Consider the following 23,175-nt stretch of genomic DNA (forward strand, 5'->3'; position numbering starts at 1 on the left):
TCTGTAACACAGCTGAGTATGACAGCTACATGCAGTCTGCTATTACATTTCCAGAATCCTCCTTCTGATGGGTGGAATGATAGTTCCTAACCTAACTTTCTTTACTGCACTGTGGATCTTAAGCAAACCTTTTTGAGTGCCCTTCAGCAAGTCCCTGAAGGTAATCCCTGTTTTGTAAAAGGCAGAAGCAGCTAAGTTGAACCCTCCCTCCTCCTCCTCTGCACAAATGTACACTCTCTGAGAACAAGAGAAACCCCACGTACCATTAACACATTCAAAGACATCACAGCACTTTCCAGGTGTCCCATCGCCACGAGAGACTATGCGGGGAGTGGATCCCACCTCACACACGGGGAAACCACATAAGCCAGAGAGACACTCGCATCTGAAACCAAAGAAAAGGGAAGGAAAACCCCATGAATAAACAACAACATAGAAGTCGGGAGACCACAAACAAAGTGGCAGTGGCTGTGGCAAAGTACACAAAGTGGTCTATACGACACTGCCTCCTTTATCTGGTGTCACTGGGAAATGGGAAGGCAGGAGAGGTTCTACCATAATTTGCTTTCAAATAACTAAGGCTTGTCTCCTTTATGTACACCCCAATTTTTAACTTTAACCATTTTGACAGAAATATTTCTAAAATGCATTACCTCATTTCTTACTTAACCAGACTGGTATTGAGCGTAACAAACATTTTCTGGCTGACTCAGGGACATCTTCATATGTATCTGTTATGCTCTTCTGTGAATCGATGCTTGCACAGGCTAATACAGAGTGAATGTTCCCGTGCTAAATGGCCCCATGTTGCTCCTTTGCTGCAACTGATGTTTAGGGTTTTTCAGAGATTTTCTGACTCCTGGTTCAATGATTAAGTTATTAGCTTTTTAGTATTTTCTTGTCAGTGTGATTGTCTTAAGTCCACTCTCATCTTGAGCAATATTTAATTTATGATTGTGCACAATAAAAGAAACGGACTGAAGACTGAGGAGCTCTTTATAAAGAGAGGGCCTAAGCTGTAGTAAGTGAACTTTATGACAGCTATCTTGGAAGCTGAAAGTCTTAATTTTTTGGATCTTAAGCTCCCACCTGAGCATCGATCTCTCTGCACGCATGAATGGGGTGTTCCATGAGCTGCAAGCTGGCTGTGCTGGCTCTCACCCCTAACTTCAATGCTGCTGCAAAAATTGCTAAACACAGAAGCCTGGCAAATACGGGCAGGTGAAATAAGAGGAGACAAAATGTTGCATCTGCTACAATGAAAGAGAGGCAGGACACAGGAAACTTAGGGCAGCTGGGTGTCAGCATGTGAATGTAAGATGAAGAAAGAGCCGCTAGATTTCTGCCCTGGGACTCCCCTGGGGAGAGATGTATGGGTCAGAGGGTGGAGAAGATGACGGCGGGAGTTCCCAGGTTGACAGGAATAAAAGGAAGGCATCCTAAAAAAAGACATCCTGGCAGGAAGTATGTGGGTATTTACGTACGGTAGAGGTCAAGATCAGGGGAGGTAATGTTCCCAGCAGGGAAAACTATCAACACATTCATTAATTGTGCCTTTGTCCCCCCTTCTTATTTAAGTAATTGGTTTGTTCACTTATTGTTCTTTGGATCTTTAATAAATTAAAATACGCTTATAGTCCACAAGTACTTCAATAATGAGGCCCAGAGATTTAATTACATTTATAGTTAACCATGGAACTAGAAAAGAAATTACTTTAGGTTATGATTTGCATCAAAGACTATTAAAGCCACTGGAAAGGTGGCTTTAAACACCCCACTATCACCCCAAGGCAGGCTCCTTGAGGATTCTTCCATGTGGGGTGACAGTTCTATTGGATTCCTGGGAGAAGAGGGTGTTAGGTCATTCAGGTTTTGCTGCAATTGTATTTCTACCAATGGTTTCAAGTAAAGGTTTGCCTGTTTTGTGTGAGTAGAGCTTGGAGCTCTCAATTCGTACGCTATATTCCTACAGGACAATCATTTTCTAGCGCTGAGTAAATGTGAGCTGGGCTTTTAGTGCCTGATAAGATCATCCCATACTTTTTCATGCTTATATCCCTAGCCATTGCAGTGGTAAGCACATAATCATACTGCTGTGATATAACAGTAATATTATATTGTTTACATTTATTGTACTTGGCACTCTGTACAACTTAAAACTCTCTGGAGTTTATAGATAAATGGGGCTAGAATACTGTCAGGCCACACCCTGACCGCAATGTGTAGATGTGATTACAATGAAAGCATCCCGCAAGAATAGCTGATTAACTTTCTCTTACAAATCTTCTATCATTCCACATTCTTGCCTACACATGTGCTCCAGGGAATCATTCTAATCTAAACACTTGAGAGTGTACAGTCAACCAAAAAATACCTCTTCAGATGTTGTCCTTCAACACTTGAACAACCTTTACTGCACATGTGCACTTACGTGCTGCGTTCTCTGCTAGGCTGTTAGGAGTCACACCACACTGAACACCATGACTAAGTCTGCCATGAAGTCTTTTTTCCCCTTTTATGTTTGACCTATTTTCCCAACATTTGTTTAAAAAATTTACAATTTAAAAAATACATTTAGGGAGTACAAGTGTAAGTTTCTTATAGACATATATTGCATAGAGGTGAAGTGTGAGCTTTAGTGTACCTGTCACCCAAAGAGTAAACATTATATGCATTACGTCTTCCTAACATTTAAATATTCCTATTTTTTTTTTTAAAGTCCCTTACAAGTTGTCTCCAGCAGGCTACAGAAGAGCTGAAGTAGCACCCAACTACCTATTAACCCACCTAGGAAAGGAAAATGTTTTATGCTGAATCTTTACAGCTAAACTGACTGCATAATAAAGATCCTGGTTTTGCTAGCTGGTGTGACCCCAGCTCCTGTCTCCTTGTTTCCTTCCCTGCAAAGCCTTCTGATCTACCTGTTGCCATCTTTTGACTTTTCACAGCTTCCCCTGAACCTGAAATTAGTATCTTAATCAAGAAAGAGCTGATGAAAGAACCACAAAAGGTAAAAATCTGGGCTTAGGTCAGATATCTATTGTGTAGCTATCAATTAGGTTAAAACCTTACTGAAACTGCCAGTTTTGCAGTTCGAAATGGTCAAATAGCAATTCCTTATTTTCAACATAATACAACTCACATGAGTTATCTTTTAACAGGTACGTTTATATTCACTCTGTCAGGTAACAAAAGGGGACCCGATCATGACCCATATTTGCCCAGGAAGTCTGTTATATCTACAAATGATATGAGTCCCATGTAGTTTTAAAAAATTCTTCAGTAAGATTATTCTAGATTCTCTGGTTAACACACACTGCAGGAGGTATTCTTCCCTTTCACTGATGGGAACAGGAGTTACACAGCTTTGTCAAGTGACCTGATTTTAAATAGGGTTTCCTGTTCTCTGTGTTTTCCACTAGAAGAGACTAGATTTTCCTCTACTGAGTCATGAACAGGAAATGCTGAACTACAGAAGAACTGACGCATGCAACCTGTACCGTCCTCACCACATTCTTTCTCTTCATTTTAATTCTTTTTGTCCTCCCTAATCTTTCCGTCCCTTTATCCCCATCTCTGGATAAGGAGCAAGCAAAGTAAAGGAGAACACAAAAGGGGCAGAGGAAACAGCATTTCGTGAGAAACGCTGCAGTGAGCTGATTTCAACATTTACCCCTCATTTCTGAAGCCCTCTCCCCAATTTCCAGTTCTAGTCCAATCTCCCCCTGCCCACGTCTCTGTCTCTCCCAAACCATGCTACACCCATCCTAAGGCTCAGTTCCCAAACTTCTGCAGTCAAAATTTATCTTCCATTACTCCTCATTTTATGTATCACTTTCTCAGCCTAGCATTCAACACTCTGAAGTCCATATACCCCTTTCCCCATTCTGTTTCCCAGTATTTCCCTTCATTTTCCAGTGCTACGGTCATGCTCTTTTCTCCAAATAAGTCCGCACTTTGCTGTCTCTGCACTGCCTGCCCTAATGGCCTCTGCACATTCCTCATCCAGCCCTTATGCCCAGTTGTCTTTCTAGGCCAACCTCAGATAACAGCTTCTTCTCTGAACCCCCAAACACCACACTTTTCTTACAGCACCCTCTTTCTCTATTTTGTGGTAACTTGAGGACTCATCTTAACATAAGCTCTTCTAGTACCTATCATGTCTAGTCATATAAATGTTTCTTAAGTGGAAGTGAACTGGAGAGGAACAAGACAGGAATAACAGTAACACAACAAAACAAAAACACAAAAGAAAGTGAGGAGAGCACTGAGATTTCTATACTGTGAATTCATAAAGGCCACCCCAGGCAGAGCTATTTGCATGACCTTGAGCAGAAGTGCTAAGGTTTTAAAAAATGAAACAAAACAGCTTTATTGAGATATAATTCACTTACGATAAGTATTCACCCTTTTAAAGTACACAATTCAGTGGTTTTATACTCACAAGGTTGTATAACCATCACTAGTACCTAATTTCAGAACATTTTCATCACCTCAAAAAAGAAATCCTGTACTCACTAGCAGTCACTCCCTTTCCCCCGATCTCCGGCCCTTAGCAACCACTAATTTATGTTCTGTCTCTATGGACTTGCCAATTCTGGATAGTTCATATAAATGGAATCATACAATATGTGGGCTAAGGGCTTTTTAACTTCAAAGAAGATGCAACCTGTATTTGCAAGTAACCAGAAAAATAAAGCCTCTAATGTAATCCTTAGAGTTAATATAATGATCAATCGAGGTACCACATTAATAAATTTTTGCATAATGTAACCACAGCTGCAGCCAGGTGGGACTTGGTTAAGCTGTCTTTTTTTTTTCCTCAAGTAGGTAATGGATTCAAGCTCAGTGGGCACCTGAGTGCCTGAGTACAATGGAACTCAGAAATCATGGAAACCCCTAGAGGGCACTCACCCCTTTAGGAGGTTCTGCTGACTGAAGGGCGGTGAGTACACACTTATGCTTTCCCTTCATGTCCTTTGCTTCCTGGACTTCACAGACAATCCCAGGCAGGCCAGAAGGTCAGAGTCCGAGCTCCTGGGCATAGCTAGCAAGGTGCTCCTAAGTCTGCCTCTACCTGTTATTAGTTTCTATATTCTACTGGTTCCTGCACACACCCTACACTCCAGCAACAATGATGATCTGATGTCACTGAATCACCTGCCACCACCCCTTATCACTCCAGCCACAGCTCATGTCCACCCAGCCTCAAATCCCTGCCTCTCCCTTGCCCCTGGTGAATTCCCCACAACCTTAAGACCATCTACCCTATAAGACCTTCTCTGGTCAAAAAACAAACAGGATTAATTTTCCCTCCTCTGACTTGCAACAGTACATAACGGTAGTAACTCTTGAAGTGCATCGGCCCATCATACTAAATCAAAATCAGACTGTTTCTCCTGTGAATTCCTCTAGTGCAGGGGGCATGTCTTACTTGTCTTATAAATAATAGTAAAAAAATGATAAAGGTACCCAACCAATAATCTGAAATAAACTTTTTCATGGATACTAAGTCAGGGGTTAGACCATGTATTGTTTTATATTCTTTATTTTTATACATTTTAGACTGCAAGCTTCTAGGTACAGTGCTTTTCAAAATTAGTATGTGGAAGGAAAGACTATGGAATGTGTTTAAAATGCAGATTCCAGGGTACCCACTCAAACATTGTTTTTCTGCAGGTTTGGGGAGCGGCTCCAGAATCTGCCCATATAATAGGCTCTCCAGGAGATTCTGCTGATGGGAATTTGCAATCCACTTTCCAAGAACTTTGTGCCTAGATGTGCACAGCCTGGGTGGTCACAGTTTAATTTGTACTTTCCACTAAAAACAAACAAACAAACAAAAAACAAGTACAACTAGTTTTAACATTATAATGAGAACAATGATTACTAGTACTTGTTTTAGATCACTTACAAAGACTCCTTCCTGCCTGAATACCATTGCTTAAAAGTGAGAGATACCACAAGGGAAGAAAAGAACAGAAATATTACCAATTTATCCAATACTGTCACCCAAAGAAGAAAAATGTGTGACTGCTAGCAAGCTACTTAAACTCTTGCAGACTGTTTTCTCATCCATAAAGTGAGAGAGCTGGATCATAATAAACTTTTCTCTAAATATAAAATCCTTTGATTCTATCATTGCCATTCCCATTCCCGTCACTGCTGCAAACTGACCTCAGCTCATCCTCCTCTCACTCACCTGCACCCTGTCCTTCAGGAACATCAGTCACCTTGTGTCCCTTACTCCCCTGATCCTCCTCCTCTCCAAGCACCTCAACCTTCAGGCCCAGCTCAAGATAGGGCCTTTGCACTGGTGATGTTTTGTTTCTCGTGGGGGCATAATTATATAACTTTTTTTTTCCCTACTAAAGAACTCTAAGCAAGGCCGGAAAAGAAACAACATGCTAGATGCTGTTGTCTCCCTACCACTAGGCATGTTTCAAACCCTACATAACTAAGCGCAAGGGTCAACAGTTTGTTTTACTACAATGACCAGAAAAACCTTAACGGAAGATAACCTATAGGAGATTCCTGGAGGAGGCCGCAGGGCTAGGAGTCCTGTTTGCCCCTCCCACAGCCCTTTCAGCAAAGAACAGGAATGCCCCTCAACCTCTGCCTCACCCCGTCACCCCAGAGGTATCCTGGTGTGGGTGCTGTTATCCTAACATTCCCCATAGTAAGCTCCTTCTGCAGAGGAGGCAGCTCGGAAGCAGCAAGCCATCATATTCCTTATCTTCCCCAGCAGACTCTGATCTTCCTCTGCCCGTATCCTAGAGGAAAACAAGTCAGTGAGGTCTTCTGGAAAAGATTTCTTCCAATACTGGATTTACTACACACCGGAACTGAGTGCTTGAGGTCTTCAAAAGTGGAGACACGACCGTCTATAAATTAAAAACTACTTACAGGTGGGTGGGAGGTCTCCCTTTAGTCAGGAAACAAGGATAAATGAGGAGCAAAAAGGGCAAAGCCCTTGTGTTACTAGGATTCTACACAGTGTATTAATGAAATAGCTTGTCGGGAATGGAAATTATAATGACATATAAAACACAGTGCTATTCTATAAAAAGTAGCTGCAACTTTAATTAAATTCGATGTACTATCTTTCTACTGATTAAATTTCTTACTCTTTCCAGGAATGTGTAAGGTTTTTATTTTTTTTCAAAGGCTGCAAATAAAATATCCAAAAAGAAACAGGTTTGCTATCTGAGGGTCCAACCCTTCTTATGGAAAACAGCACTCCTCCCTATGAAAGTTCCTTAGGCTCACAGTTTTCCTCGTGCCTCACCGTAAGAGATTTACTACTATCTGTGTATGAATAACTAACCCTCCTTCACCCTTTCTCCCCTGTCTCAAGCTTATTCCTGCGTGATTTCCTGGCATTTCCACCCCCTAACACTGACAAATGTGCTGTAGCCACAGCAAGTGCAGCCCTGCTCTGGGGATCACACTCTCCCCCCGCAGCCATCCCTCCCCTGTGTACAGTGAGCAGAAACTGTACCTTCTTCAACACTTTCCCTTTGAAGAGCACCAGAAAATCACTCTGCCTTTCGTTGTTGTTGTTTTACGCTTTGTTTTTTTCCGGGGGGAGGAATCAAAGGACATGCTCGCATGTAGGGAAGGTATAAGTTAAAGACAATTAGGTTTGGGTTCAGTGTATACTGTTCAGGTGATAGGTGCCCCAAAATCCCACAAATCACCGCTAAAGAACTTACTCATGTAACCAAATACCACCTGTTTCCCAAAAACCTATGGAAATAAAAAATTTATAAAATAAATAAAAATAAAATAAAATATTCCTTCGCCTTCCTACTACTGGTAATAATAATAAAGCAGTCATTAAGCTCTTCTCTTCCTAGCTTCCTCCTCGAGGCTGGCATGTGGCTCCGGAAGCTTATCTTAAGGTGCTAAGTTGAAAGGAAAGTGGTATAAGCTGCAGGAGAACAGAAGTTGTAAGTCTACGTGGTTCCTATAAGAATTTAACAATTATCTTCTAGGACTCTGCCCCACAGAAAGTAGGTGTGGTGGGGAGAAAACAACGGCATCTTTCACAAATTACTACCTTGATGTGAGTGGCTAAAAAAAAAAAATCAGGGTTAGTTTTGAAGGGACTCAACCCCAGCGGTGGGTGGTGGGGGGGGGGGTGGAGACAGACACAGCAGAAACACAGCTGAAAGTAATCGCAGGGCCCGTGCCCCTGTTGAAATGTTACAGCTGGGATCTGGCAGAAATCCTGGGCCACTCAGTCCAGCTCAACAATCCGATATCACATATCGAGAGCTGGCCAAGTCCCAGGAACGGAAGGCTCCCTGCCTTCACTTCCATAGGTCTAGGGGAAGACAATGGCATCTGCTTTCATGGCTGGTAGGATGGCTTTAGAGAGTAAGACAAGATGGGAGTGAGAGCTGCATGAAGGACTAGTTTGGAAAAGTAGGAAGGGAAACTGGCACATCACACTGTGGAAAGGAGAACTGGGCTGGGAAGTGGAGAATAAGTTTTAGTTTAGCAACATAGGTTATTCCCACTTCAGAGTGGAATTTCCAACTGCCTCAGAAAATAGATGCTTTGGAACAATGAATCAGCTTGTTTATGAACACGTAATGATTTTGTAGCTGTTTACCGAGTGTGTACATGCAGCAGGTACTAAGCTGGATTGCGGCTGGGGATACACAGGGTTCTGGCCCTAAGTTTAGGGAATTTAGGGAAGCTTTTATATATAACCACAAATGAGAACACAATGGGAGGTTGACTATTAAATCTTCTCCCCAGAGCACACAAAGAACAAACACCAACGATGTCTGGACTAACCTTCTACTTGAAAATCTGAGCAAAGCCTCCATTGCCTGGCTGCTAACACTCCTTCAGGCCGCCAGAGCCATCTGGGGCCTGAGCTAGTGCTGAAACAGATGACTTTAAGCATGCATCCACTTGGATTCCTTTGGGCAGTCAATTCCCAGCCTCTCATCCTTGTCAGCAGTGCAAAGTGAAAGACCGTATTGTCTCTCATCCTCCAAGGAATGCACATCCCCAGAAAGCACTGCTCTGGGACTCATCCCTTCCAACTGACTCCCCTGCTTCCTCCAAACTTTCCTCTGCAGACAAACTCCCCCATCCTCTGAATGTATCACACAATGCACCACTCAAATTTGTTTCTAACATTTACCTGGCTCTCCCCTAAAGATTCTATTTCCTTATAGCCATCTCCAGTGAGACTGAGAATCCCCACATCCTACTCACTTATTCACCTGGGATGGAAGGGAGGTCAGCATTCTCCAAGTTGACCACTGGCTACTTCCACATGGTTGCTTTCCTCTCTCATGCAAACCTTCCCTTCCGGTGACTCTGTCTCCTATCCAACGCTTTAGAGGGCAGAGGTTTGGGGAATGCACTTTGACAACAACACAGTCTTAGGTTCAAGTTCTGGCCACTTAGGAACTATGTGACCTTGAGTAAGTTAAGTAATCTCTCTAAGTCTCAATTGTAGCCTATGTACAGTGGGGATGATTAAAGTACCCACATATCATATGACTGCTATGTGGATTAAATGAACTGATGAAAAGCACCCAGGATAGTGCCTGGAACACAGAAGCACACAACACCTGTTAGCTGTTTTATATGATTATAATCTGAGAGGCTTGAGAGTCTATGTGGACAAAGTATTTTCAACACTCTGGCCTCACTTGATCTTTTGGAATCCAGTGACCCTTGCTGCCCCCTCTACTTCGGTGACTCAGTCCTGCAGCCACAGCTCTCTGAACTCTCTGAAGTCACACATCCTATCTGCTGATCACAATGGTCCATCCTTCCAGTTCTTCCTGGCCCATGCTCTACCATACTGACACTTCAAAGTCACTGAGACATCTACTCTCCAGATCGTTTCCTTTTCTCTGCGGCCTGAACCTCCTCCTGACTGTACCTCTTTAACAACGGAGCCCAAAACCCACGGTGTTTCACTTGAACCACCATCTTCCTAACGCCTTTACCTTTCCTGCCTCTTTATCCTCCTTCTGTATCTGTCTCCCAAACCCAACTTATTTAATCCCAGAGATGGCAAACCTGAATGTCTATAGGAGTCAGGCAGGAATCCTAAAAGAGTAGAGGGGGACTGCAGACACCTCAAGAAGGTCTGTGACCTCTAACAGGGCATCACTACTCATTCCATGCCAAAGGGTAAACTCAATGAGGGCATACCTTCCATGTACTCAAGAGAAGCCAGATTTTTATGTGAAGTATGCCAGTTTTTAAATATCAGTGACTAATTTAAAAATAGAAAAAAAGGGGCACATTAAAGAAAACATGTCTTGGGGTAAAATTCAGCCCCAAGAACTACTAACTGCAAACTGTGATTCAACCCTTTGACTTCCTCTGTGCTGATACTCAAGCTGTTAAGAGCAGCTAGAGAAAAGTCAGAGCTACTCTGCATCTTCTACCCTGAAGCCCCCCATCATGCCTCACAGAAGTCGGTTCATTCCTGACGATCACTTCTTCCATGATGCCTTCTCTAACTAGCAGCACAAAGATAAACAGCTGATGCTGTATGTGTGTGTGTGTGTGTGTGTGTGTGTGTGGTGGTGGTGAGGGGCGTGAGTGGCAGTTTGTGAAATGACCATCAAATGTGGGGGAGTGGGCACAGAGGGAAGGCATTCCAGATAGAGGAAAGAACACACTAAATTTACAAAGGCAAGAAAGAATACAGTGTGTTTAGTTTAAACTAATAGGTTAGCCCACCAGAAGTACATTATGTACTGAGAGGAGGACTGGGGTTATTATGGGGGTACTGGCAGGAGTCATGGCCAGAGAGGGAGGTCAGGGCTGAGTAATAAGGGGCCTTGCCTACCATACTAAGAAGCATCTTCACTTGTAAGAAACAGGAAAGTAACAAAACATCTTAAACAAGTAATGCAGTCTTGCAATGGAGTGGTTATCTCAAGAAAACCCAATATTGTCATGAATTCCCTTTTTCTTGAATCATAAAGGTAGGTGGGATTAGTGTTAATGTTTTAAGCTGCAAGACACATTACAAGTCGAAAAATCAACAACAGCCTAGAATGCCCTTCTCTCTTTCTCCATCTGGTGAACTCTGACTCATTCTTAAAGACTCAGTTCAAAAGTCAAATCTGACCGTTCTCCAAATAGGAATTAGCATGTCTTTGCTTTGCTAACTTTGTGTTTTTTGCACACTTCTACTTCCAAAGCACACAACGCTTTAAACTACAATGACTTATACATATTTGCCTTCCCTTTATAATATATGCTCTTAGACATCAGCAACTATATTTTATTCCTGCTGGGCAGCCCAATGCCTGGCACATGACAAATGCTCAAAATATTTGCTCCCTGAACAATCCAAGAACACTACGGGGTTTTGATGCTAGGACTTTTGCTGCAGACTAATTGTCTATCTAATTTAGTTAAAAGCATTCATTACTTACCCGTGCTAGGTACTGATGAGAATGAAATATATAGGGTGGGTCCTTGCCCTCAAAGAATCCACAATCTAATGTCTTAGGAATTATCATTAAAACTCTTCATGATCTAGCTATGGAAATCAAAGTCCCTGATCATATTATCATAAGAGCCATGACATATAACTTCCTTTCTTTTCAATCAAAAGCAAAGTCAGGAAAGAATAATTTACAAAGCACTTGCTGTATAATACATTCACAACAGACTGACCAAGGCCAAGAGAAACCAGATGTCTCTACCTCCTGGGTTCTAATTAGCAATTAAATGTCTACCAAATATAACCCTGAATTATCTGCAAACTGTTGCAACTACAATGATGGGGAACCCAATAAGCCATATCCAATGTAAAGGTGTAAATGAAGAGTAAAATATATTCTGTGATTTGGGTTGCTTTTGGTATTTTCATTACAGGTAGGGCTTTTACATTTTAGACTTGCTTATTAGCTATGCAAGTAATTTCACAAAGCATTTTTGCAGAGCTGTTCTGTTTGCATGTGCCATGATGATGACATAGCAAATGAGGGTATGGAGAGACCTCTGAGTTTCAATATTATCATGCCGTGGATTCCGCTTTCAACTTTACTGAAAGGCTTATGGAATTCAGTTAAGTTACCTTCTCTCAGTCCGACTCAGACGGCCACATATACAGTGTCTGGTGATATCCACGACCACTCGGATTAAACTGGAAGCCACTGACTGAGAGCCTTGCTTGTTTTCGGGACTAAGACAAATACAAAATAAGGCTAGACACTAGGTCAAATTTAAGGTGAGATACAAAAAGCCTAAGGCCCTAGTACAGGAAACACAGCACGCACGCATCTGAAGAGAATTATTGACAAATCAAACACTCTACTAGGGAGATAGTTCATTTCCAACGGGCAAGGGCTTTACTTCTAGGAAAGCATATTTTCTTCAATCTGGGGATAGGTCCAATAATAACATGGAATTCCTACAATTATTTTGTTTTAAAAACATCAGAGTTTAATATAGACTCTGGCTTTTTTAGTCATGAGTTGACTCGCTCTTTTGGGCCAAAAATTACTGTGACAGAGGGCAACAGAATAGATGTTCTTTTCTTAGTTGAGAAAGATGAGCTTCAAATACACTTCCAAATTTTTTTCTGCATGTGTTTAAAAACAGAGAGAATGCTACCATAATAGCATGTCAAGAGTCAGGAATGTTTTAAATCTGTGCTGTGCTAATGCATATTTTACTTATTATATAACTTAATTTTATTTACTCCCAAAAAGCAGCTGGAGAAATTATTCAAATTAAAGGGAACAACAACAACAAAAATGAACTGAATTATGGAAATTTGTCTACTAACAGATCAATCTTAAAAAAAAAAAAAACCCAAACTGTTAAGTGCCATCTTCTCTGAGACACTATCTTAGAACAGATGGACCTTTGTTGTGAAGATGGCCGAATAGGAACAGCTCCAGTCTACAGCTCCCAGCGTGAGCGACGCAGAAGACGGGTGATTTCTGCATTTCCATCTGAGGTACTGGGTTCATCTCACTAGGGAGTGCCAGACAGTGGGCGCAGGCCAGTGGGTGCAGCGCACCGTGCGCGAGCCAAAGCAGGGCGAGGCATTGCCTCACCTGGGAAGCGCAAGGGGTCAGGGAGTTCCCTTTCTGAGTCAAAGAAAGGGGTGACGGACGCACCTGGAAAATCGGGTCACTCCCACCCGATTATTGCGCTTTTCAGACCGGCTTAAAAAACGGCGCACCACGAGACTATATCCCACACCTGACTCGGAGGGTCCTACGCCCACGGAATCTCGCTGATTGCTAGCACAGCAGTCTGAGATCAAACTGCAAGGCGGCAGCGAGGCTGGGGGAGGGGCGCCCGCCATTGCCCAGGCTTGATTAGGTAAACAAAGCAGCCGGGAAGCTCGAACTGGGTGGAGCCCACCACAGCTCAAGGAGGCTTGCCTGCCTCTGTAGGCTCCACCTCTGGGGGCAGGGCACAGACAAACAAAAAGACAGCCGTAACCTCTGCAGACTTAAATGTCCCTGTCTGACAGCTTTGAAGAGAGCAGTGGTTCTCCCAGCACGCAGCTGGAGATCTGAGAACGGGCAGACTGCCTCCTCAAGTGGGTCCCTGACCCCTGACCCCCGAGCAGCCTAACTGGGAGGCACCCCCCAGCAGGGGCACACTGACACCTCACACGGCAGGGTATTCCAACAGACCTGCAGCTGAGGGTCCTGTCTGTTAGAAGGAAAACTAACAAACAGAAAGGACATCCACACTGAAAACCCATCTGTACATCACCATCATCAAAGACCAAAAGTAGATAAAACCACAAAGATGGGGAAAAAACAGAACAGAAAAACTGGAAACTCTAAAACGCAGAGCACCTCTCCTCCTCCAAAGGAACGCAGTCCCTCACCAGCAACGGAACAAAGCTGGATGGAGAATGATTTTGACGAGCTGAGAGAAGAAGGCTTCAGACGATCAAATTACTCTGAGCTACGGGAGGACATTCAGACCAAAGGCAAAGAAGTTGAAAACTTTGAAAAAAATTTAGAAGAATGTATAACTAGAATAACCAATACAGAGAAGTGCTTAAAGGAGCTGATGGAGCTGAAAACCAAGGCTCGAGAACTACGTGAAGAATGCAGAAGCCTCAGGAGCCGATGCGATCAACTGGAAGAAAGGGTATCAGCAATGGAAGATGAAATGAATGAAACGAAGCGAGAAGGGAAGTCTAGAGAAAAAAGAATAAAAAGAAATGAGCAAAGCCTCCAAGAAATATGGGACTATGTGAAAAGACCAAATCTACGTCTGATTGGTGTACCTGAAAGTGATGCGGAGAATGGAACCAAGTTGGAAAACACTCTGCAGGATATTATCCAGGAGAACTTCCCCAATCTAGCAAGGCAGGCCAACATTCAGATTCAGGAAATACAGAGAACACCACAAAGATACTCCTCGAGAAGAGCAACTCCAAGACACATAATTGTCAGATTCACCAAAGTTGAAATGAAGGAAAAAATGTTAAGGGCAGCCAGAGAGAAAGGTCGGGTTACCCTCAAAGGGAAGCCCATCAGACTAACAGCGGATTTCTCGGCAGAAACCCTACAAGCCAGAAGAGAGTGGGGGCCAATATTCAACATTCTTAAAGAAAAGAATTTTCAACCCAGAATTTCATATCCAGCCAAACTAAGCTTCATAAGTGAAGGAGGAATAAAATACTTTACAGACAAGCAAATGCTGAGAGATTTTGTCACCACCAGGCCTGGCCTAAAAGAGCTCCTGAAGGAAGCGCTAAACATGGAAAGGAACAACCGGTACCAGCCGCTGCAAAATCATGCCGAAATGTAAAGACCATGGAGACTAGGAAGAAACTGCATCAACTAATGAGCAAAATCACCAGCTAACATCATAATGACAGGATCAAATTCACACATAACAATATTAACTTTAAATGTAAATGGACTAAATTCTCCAATTAAAAGACACAGACTGGCAAGTTGGATAAAGAGTCAAGACCCATCAGTATGCTGTATTCAGGAAACCCATCTCACGTGCAGAGACACACATAGGCTCAAAATAAAAGGATGGAGGAAGATCTACCAAGCAAATGGAAAACAAAAAAAGGCAGGGGTTGCAATCCTAGTCTCTGACAAAACAGACTTTAAACCAACAAAGATCAAAAGAGACAAAGAAGGCCATTACATAATGGTAAAGGGATCAATTCAACAAGAGGAGCTAACTATCCTAAATATATATGCACCCAATACAGGAGCACCCAGATTCATAAAGCAAGTCCTGAGTGACCTACAAAGAGACTTAGACTCCCACACATTAATAATGGGAGACTTTAACACCCCACTGTCAACATTAGACAGATCAACAAGACAGAAAGTCAACAAGGATACCCAGGAATTGAACTCAGCTCTGCACCAAGTGGACCTAATAGACATCTACAGAACTCTCCACCCCAAATCAACAGAATATACATTTTTTTCAGCACCACACCACACCTATTCCAAAATTGACCACATAGTTGGAAGTAAAGCTCTCCTCAGCAAATGTAAAAGAACAGAAATTATAACAAACTATCTCTCAGACCACAGTGCAATCAAACTAGAACTCAGGATTAAAAATCTCACTCAAAGCCGCTCAACTACATGGAAACTGAACAACCTGCTCCTGAATGACTACTGGGTACATAACGAAATGAAGGCAGAAATAAAGATGTTCTTTGAAACCAACGAGAACAAAGACACAACATACCAGAATCTCTGGGATGCATTCAAAGCAGTGTGTAGAGGGAAATTTATAGCACTAAATGCCCACAAGAGAAAGCAGGAAAGATCCAAAATTGACACCCTAACATCACAATTAAAAGAACTAGAAAAGCAAGAGCAAACACATTCAAAAGCTAGCAGAAGGCAAGAAATAACTAAAATCAGAGCAGAACTGAAGGAAATAGAGACACAAAAAACCCTTCAAAAAATCAATGAATCCAGGAGCTGGTTTTTTGAAAGGATCAACAAAATTGATAGACCGCTAGCAAGACTAATAAAGAAAAAAAGAGAGAAGAATCAAATAGACACAATAAAAAATGATAAAGGGGATATCACCACCGATCCCACAGAAATACAAACTACCATCAGAGAATACTACAAACACCTCTACGCAAATAAACTAGAAAATCTAGAAGAAATGGATACATTCCTTGACACATACACTCTCCCAAGACTAAACCAGGAAGAAGTTGAATCTCTGAATAGACCAATAACAGGAGCTGAAATTGTGGCAATAATCAATAGTTTACCAACCAAAAAGAGTCCAGGACCAGATGGATTCACAGCCGAATTCTACCAGAGGTACAAGGAGGAACTGGTACCATTCCTTCTGAAACTATTCCAATCAATAGAAAAAGAGGGAATCCTCCCTAACTCATTTTATGAGGCCAGCATCATTCTGATACCAAAGCCGGGCAGAGACACAACCAAAAAAGAGAATTTTAGACCAATATCCTTGATGAACATTGATGCAAAAATCCTCAATAAAATACTGGCAAACCGAATCCAGCAGCACATCAAAAAGCTTATCCACCATGATCAAGTGGGCTTCATCCCCGGGATGCAAGGCTGGTTCAATATACGCAAATCAATAAATGTAATCCAGCATATAAACAGAGCCAAAGACAAAAACCACATGATTATCTCAATAGATGCAGAAAAAGCCTTTGACAAAATTCAACAACCCTTCATGCTAAAAACTCTCAATAAATTAGGTATTGATGGGACGTATTTCAAAATAATAAGAGCTATCTATGACAAACCCACAGCCAATATCATACTGAATGGGCAAAAACTGGAAGCATTCCCTTTGAAAACTGGCACAAGACAGGGATGCCCTCTCTCACCGCTCCTATTCAACATAGTGTTGGAAGTTCTGGCCAGGGCAATCAGGCAGGAGAAGGAAATAAAGGGTATTCAATTAGGAAAAGAGGAAGTCAAATTGTCCCTGTTTGCAGACGACATGATTGTTTATCTAGAAAACCCCATTGTCTCAGCCCAAAATCTCCTTAAGCTGATAAGCAACTTCAGCAAAGTCTCAGGATACAAAATCAATGTACAAAAATCACAAGCATTCTTATACACCAACAACAGACAAACAGAGAGCCAAATCATGAGTGAACTCCCATTCACAATTGCTTCAAAGAGAATAAAATACCTAGGAATCCAACTTACAAGGGATGTGAAGGACCTCTTCAAGGAGAACTACAAACCACTGCTCAAGGAAATAAAAGAGGATACAAACAAATGGAAGAACATTCCATGCTCATGGGTAGGAAGAATCAATATCGTGAAAATGGCCATACTGCCCAAGGTAATTTACAGATTCAATGCCATCCCCATCAAGCTACCAATGACTTTCTTCACAGAATTGGAAAAAACTACTTTAAAGTTCATATGGAACCAAAAAAGAGCCCGCATTGCCAAGTCAATCCTAAGCCAAAAGAACAAAGCTGGAGGCATCACACTACCTGACTTCAAACTATACTACAAGGCTACAGTAACAAAAACAGCATGGTACTGGTACCAAAACAGAGATATAGATCAATGGAACAGAACAGAGCCCTCAGAAATAACGCCGCATACCTACAACTATCTGATCTTTGACAAACCTGAGAAAAACAAACAATGGGGAAAGGATTCCCTATTTAATAAATGGTGCTGGGAAAACTGGCTAGCCATATGTAGAAAGCTGAAACTGGATCCCTTCCTTACACCTTATACAAAAATCAATTCAAGATGGATTAAAGATTTAAACGTTAGACCTAAAACCATAAAAACCCTAGAAGAAAACCTAGGCATTACCATTCAGGACATAGGCGTGGGCAAGGACTTCATGTCCAAAACACCAAAAGCAATGGCAACAAAAGCCAAAATTGACAAATGGGATCTAATTAAACTAAAGAGCTTCTGCACAGCAAAAGAAACTACCATCAGAGTGAACAGGCAACCTACAACATGGGAGAAAATTTTCGCAACCTACTCATCTGACAAAGGGCTGATATCCAGAATCTACAATGAACTCAAACAAATTTACAAGAAAAAAACAAACAACCCCATCAAAAAGTGGGCGAAGGACATGAACAGACACTTCACAAAAGAAGACATTTATGCAGCCAAAAAACACATGAAAAAATGCTCATCATCACTGGCCATCAGAGAAATGCAAATCAAAACCACTATGAGATATCATCTCACACCAGTTAGAATGGCAATCATTAAAAAGTCAGGAAACAACAGGTGCTGGAGAGGATGTGGAGAAATAGGAACACTTTTACACTGTTGGTGGGACTGTAAACTAGTTCAACCATTGTGGAAGTCAGTGTGGCGATTCCTCAGGGATCTAGAACTAGAAATACCATTTGACCCAGCCATCCCATTACTGGGTATATACCCAAAGGACTATAAATCATGCTGCTATAAAGACACATGCACACGTATGTTTATTGCGGCATTATTCACAATAGCAAAGACTTGGAACCAACCCAAATGTCCAACAATGATAGACTGGATTAAGAAAATGTGGCACATATACACCATGGAATACTATGCAGCCATAAAAAATGATGAGTTCATGTCCTTTGTAGGGACATGGATGAAATTGGAAACCATCATTCTCAGTAAACTATCGCAAGAACAAAAAACCAAACACCGCATATTCTCACTCATAGGTGGGAATTGAACAATGAGATCACATGGACACAGGAAGGGGAATATCACACTCTGGGGACTGTTGTGGGGTGGGGGGAGGGGAGAGGGATAGCATTGGGAGATATACCACCAGCATGGCACATGTATACATATGTAACTAACCCGCACAATGTGCACATGTACCCTAAAACTTAAAGTATAATAAAAAATAAAAAAATAAAAAAAAAATAAAATGCAACTGTAAGAACAAAAAAAAAAAAAAAAAAAAAAAAAAGAAATTAAAAAAAAAAAAAAAAAAAAAAAAAAAAAAAGAACAGATGGACATGATAATCAATTACAACATTCTTAATTAGATAAAGTCCCTTTGAAAATGCATATGCAGGGATAGTTAAAACTGGTTAGCTTCCGTAGGCATGATATAAGCAACTTAATTGCCTAGCACAATGGTAAAAGCACGTGGATCTACGGGAGATATTATTTGATGGCCTAAAAAACTTAACACTGTCTCCAAGAAGAAAAAAAGAAGTGCTTTCTGAGCTCTGAACACGACCCTGACAGTTAGTTCCAAGCCACCCTCAGGTAGTTTCTGGCTTTGACATATTTGTCAGGTTGGGTTGATGCGCCCTGTGTTGACAGCCTCTGACTCTTGCGTGATCCTCCCACCTCCCAACACCCTCCTAAAGGCTTCAAACCGCAGAGTTATGGGCTGTAGCTCTGGAGATAAGAGTTGACAAACTTTGGAAAGCTCTACCATGGAAGGATAAGCATTTGAGCACACAGAGCACTAAAGGATTCTTGATCCTGCTGCTCGTTCCATTTCTCAGAAGTAGACAGATGTTCCAGAACAGAAGAATAAGAAAATCCCTCCTGTCCTACTGAGTTTTCAGGAGGGAAGGGAGGGATAAGAAAAAATTGTCATCTGTTGTTCCATATGTATATGTGCTTTTTGAGGTCCTTGATTTCTCAGTTTGGATTTAAAGCTGGCATATTACTGTATGGTTTTTCTTAAATTTGGTTTTCATTGTTTGGTAGAAAGACTGTCTATTAATTGATTCTTTCCTTGAGGGCAGATGACTGTGTGTGTGTGTGTGCATGTTGTGTGTTTCCTTCTTATTACCTTCCAAAACTTGCGAGCCTTTTTGAAACTGGCATTGGTCATATGTGTAAGATGTTAAGACTCTTTAAAGCATGTGCCACATTTTATTCACCACTATACCCCACACCAAGCCCAGTGTTCTGCCTTCCATGAGGTCCTCGATGAGTATGTAATTATTTAACTGTTTTAACCAATTGGAGCATTTTAAAATCTGTACCTTGTTTTCACTCACTGTAGCTATGTGGTTAGATTAATTGGATTTAACTCAAGTGCTTCTGAAGGGAAGGGATAACCTGCCAAAGATTCCATTCGGCTGGCCTCATCCAGTATGAGTCAATTTCAGGCTGTGAATTCTGGAACCCCAGAAAACGTCTTCTAAACATCTCTATCTATTCACAAGAAACAGTGTGCTAGCGATCTGCTAAGATTCTATTATCATAATGCAAGACAGCACCAACAAAATGAATTTTCTTGAGAGCACAATTTCAAATTGAAGCAGCTTGGTGCAAATATTTAGATGTTATAGTGAAAGCAAACGACATTGATGACCTTCACTCTGGTCATGGGCTGTATATTTGACATATTTTTCAGACACAATGGGACTATCATCCTTCCTTTTATCTTATTTCCTTTCCTGGAGTTACAGAGTTTGGAGCTGTGATGATAGGACAGGATATGAGTGGGAAATTGCCTTCTAAGGTCAATGTTTTATGGGAGAGAAATAAAACTGAGGTCCAAACAAGGAAAAAAGTCACTTTGAGTAGATCTTTTTTCATTTTAAGAGACAGAAAGAAATGGTCCAATCATAAAGTTAGGAAAAGAGAACCTAAAACTTGTCCATGAATATTATTCTGTGTGTGTATGCACGATTAAGTGTAAAATACAGAAAAGAACAATATGAATATGGAGCAGCTGAAGACAGAGAAGACACACACACAATCAGACCTCAGGGAAAGTGATGTGGCAACAGAAGGGGAGAAACAAGTGCAAATATGGGTCCAGGAGCCAGCAAGTAGCCATGTATGGGCTGATGCAGTTTCACACAGGTGAGCCTCTGTGGGCACCAGGAACCATACACACATGGCCCTCTCCAGCACATTTACCAAGGCACGCTGACAGGCAGAGATATCGACATTCTATTAGAAAGCAGTTTAACAGAGTAAATCCTTATCTTGTGGAGTCAGCCTTTGGCCAGATATTTTCTGCTTCTGCTATGTAGGGACTACCTATTTATAGATGTAAAGAAAAAAAAAAGGTTAACTAGCAATAGTCAACTAACCACTGATCAAATACGTAATCTATTTTACTGAATTGTTACTCAGCTTTCACAATCCAACCAGTTCTGATTACCCTGGCTTAAATCATTACTCTAGTAGTTTATTTCATTTTGCTGTTTCTAAGGTTTTTTTTTGTTTTGTTTTTTTAAGAAAGTTTAAAAAAAAACCCCATAATTCTTTTATAACTTCCCCTGGACTTTCTCCTTTTCTTATCCCTAGGCGAGCCATATACCTCTCCCATTATTTTCTGAGCTCTGAAATTTCCTAAAATTTTTCTTTACCTTTGTTTCCCAGGAGTCTCCTGTCGCTAGTGGCTTGGGTGCCTTCCCTTCTAAAGGCTTTTGGAAAGTCAAAGAATTTAGAGGTAGAAGTTACTTTTGAGATAATCAAATCCTTCCTCCCCTCCTTTCTTCGATTGGAAAACAGAGCCAGACAATGTGAGAGCCTCACCCAAACTCATGCAGAAGTGGGCCTGGATTCTAGCTTTGGACACACGATTCGTGCCCTTTCTGAACAGCACCGGGTGATGTACAGAGGAGTATTCTTTAGCTACGGAATGGTTTACTCACAGGTATGTGTCTGCTTACAGACAATAACAAAGTGCATGACACAGAATGTTAGGGCTCCTGAGAGGCAGGACTGGAGAGGGCCTGGTGGTGAGTGAGCCCAGGGCCACAAGGGACAGTGCAGCTCAGTGGTATGTGCCACACAGACCTGTTCTGCTGATGCTCACCGGGTAGGACCCTTCCAGCTCCACAATGCTCCCTCTATGAAACAGGAGAGTGATACAGCCTGCCTCCTGTGTTGAGCTCTGTGATTCTGGCTTGTCAATATTTCTAGTGAAATTGTACTTAGAATTTCATGTGTCCAACATATTCTATTACATTTTTTGGTGAAAACAGAAGTCACATATTAGTCAACATATTAGCTAACAGATAATCTAACATTTTTAATTACCTTGAAGCTAAGGAAAAAAAAACAAGTCAAAAAAATACTTCTGAAGATTGATTTAAAAATAAAATAGGATTTTTGGTCTAGTGTCTCAGAACACAAGAGATACACATGTTCCAGATATAGGTTCTGGAAAAGTATCAGGCCCTTGGTCAGAGAGAGGCAGGAGCCAGGAGGGAGCTTGGGAATCTGGCTTTCTGAAATGCACACAACCCAGAAGAAACTCTATTTTAAGTTTTTAAACATTATAAACAATGACTTAATTTATTTCTACCTTAAAATAGCTGGATTGGACTTTTCTCAATAACTTTTAAGAAGGGCATATTTGTAAAACAAATTGATAACAGAACTTTTAGAACAAAAGGTTTGGGACCAATTTCATAAAAATAAATTTAAAATAGGTGACTTGTCAATAATATGGTAAGTTCATTCATCTTAATAAAAAGGTACAAAGTTACTTATCAAAAGGCGTAGGGTATTTAAAAAACTTGTGACTTACAGTGAAAGTGAGTAAGGTGGAGGTATTACTGTCTAGATTTTTAACTAGTTAATGTCTACCCTGTAAGCCTGTATCTGAAACACTGGTGAAAAATTACGGAGGCAAAGTGAAGAGTCTGTAAAATTAGGTCCAAACACTGGAGAGAGCAAGGAGTGGCAAGTGCAGAGAAAACACTGTGGTCTTAGAACTCTCTATCTTCTTGAGAAATAGCCCAGTTGGGCTGAGGTCTGGGCTGGTGGACACCAGGAGAACATGGACTCTCAGATGTATAGCCCAGGCTGGATCCATCCTTCAAATGCATCTGCCTGTGGTGAATCCATTTCTCTCAGGTAAGCTCAACCATTACAGAGGAGAATCTCTATTCAACATCTTTGCAAGCTTTATTTTGTTTTAAAAATGGACCCGGTTTTATCAGGCAGATTTTCTGGTATCCCAAAGTAGCATTCCCTTTTGTATGATGGGAGAAAACCTAGTTTAACCTAGGTGGTCACAGCACTCTTCAAGAAGCGGAAGGTTAAAAATAACGGTTGGCTAAATGATCTTAAAGCTGAAGCGGTGGCTCAGAGGCTCTTAAATCACGTGTTTGCTCCTGGGTGGACTGCCAAATGGCAAGTGAGGAAAGAAGCAGAAAACGAGCTGCTGGGGACACAGGGGGCTTAACTATAATGCTGCCCGAATTTCACCTGAAGACCCAGAGTT

At 41.5% G+C, this 23,175-nt stretch overlaps 1 protein-coding gene across 4 annotated transcripts in view; it reads right to left on the bottom strand.

Annotated features, from left to right (window-relative positions):
- Positions 1–23,175, bottom strand: part of CRIM1 (cysteine rich transmembrane BMP regulator 1) — a 201,123-nt gene that overhangs the window by 85,780 nt on the left and 92,168 nt on the right. For all 4 annotated transcript variants that reach the window (XM_031007160.3, XM_063695962.1, XM_031007168.3 and 1 more), the window contains one exon: positions 264–385. In XM_031007160.3, the coding sequence (XP_030863020.2) occupies positions 264–385 (122 nt within the window). The remainder of the gene's footprint in view (positions 1–263; positions 386–23,175) is intronic.

This window comes from Gorilla gorilla, chromosome 12, assembly GCF_029281585.2.
Source record: "Gorilla gorilla gorilla isolate KB3781 chromosome 12, NHGRI_mGorGor1-v2.1_pri, whole genome shotgun sequence".
Classification (NCBI taxonomy): domain Eukaryota; kingdom Metazoa; phylum Chordata; class Mammalia; order Primates; family Hominidae; genus Gorilla; species Gorilla gorilla.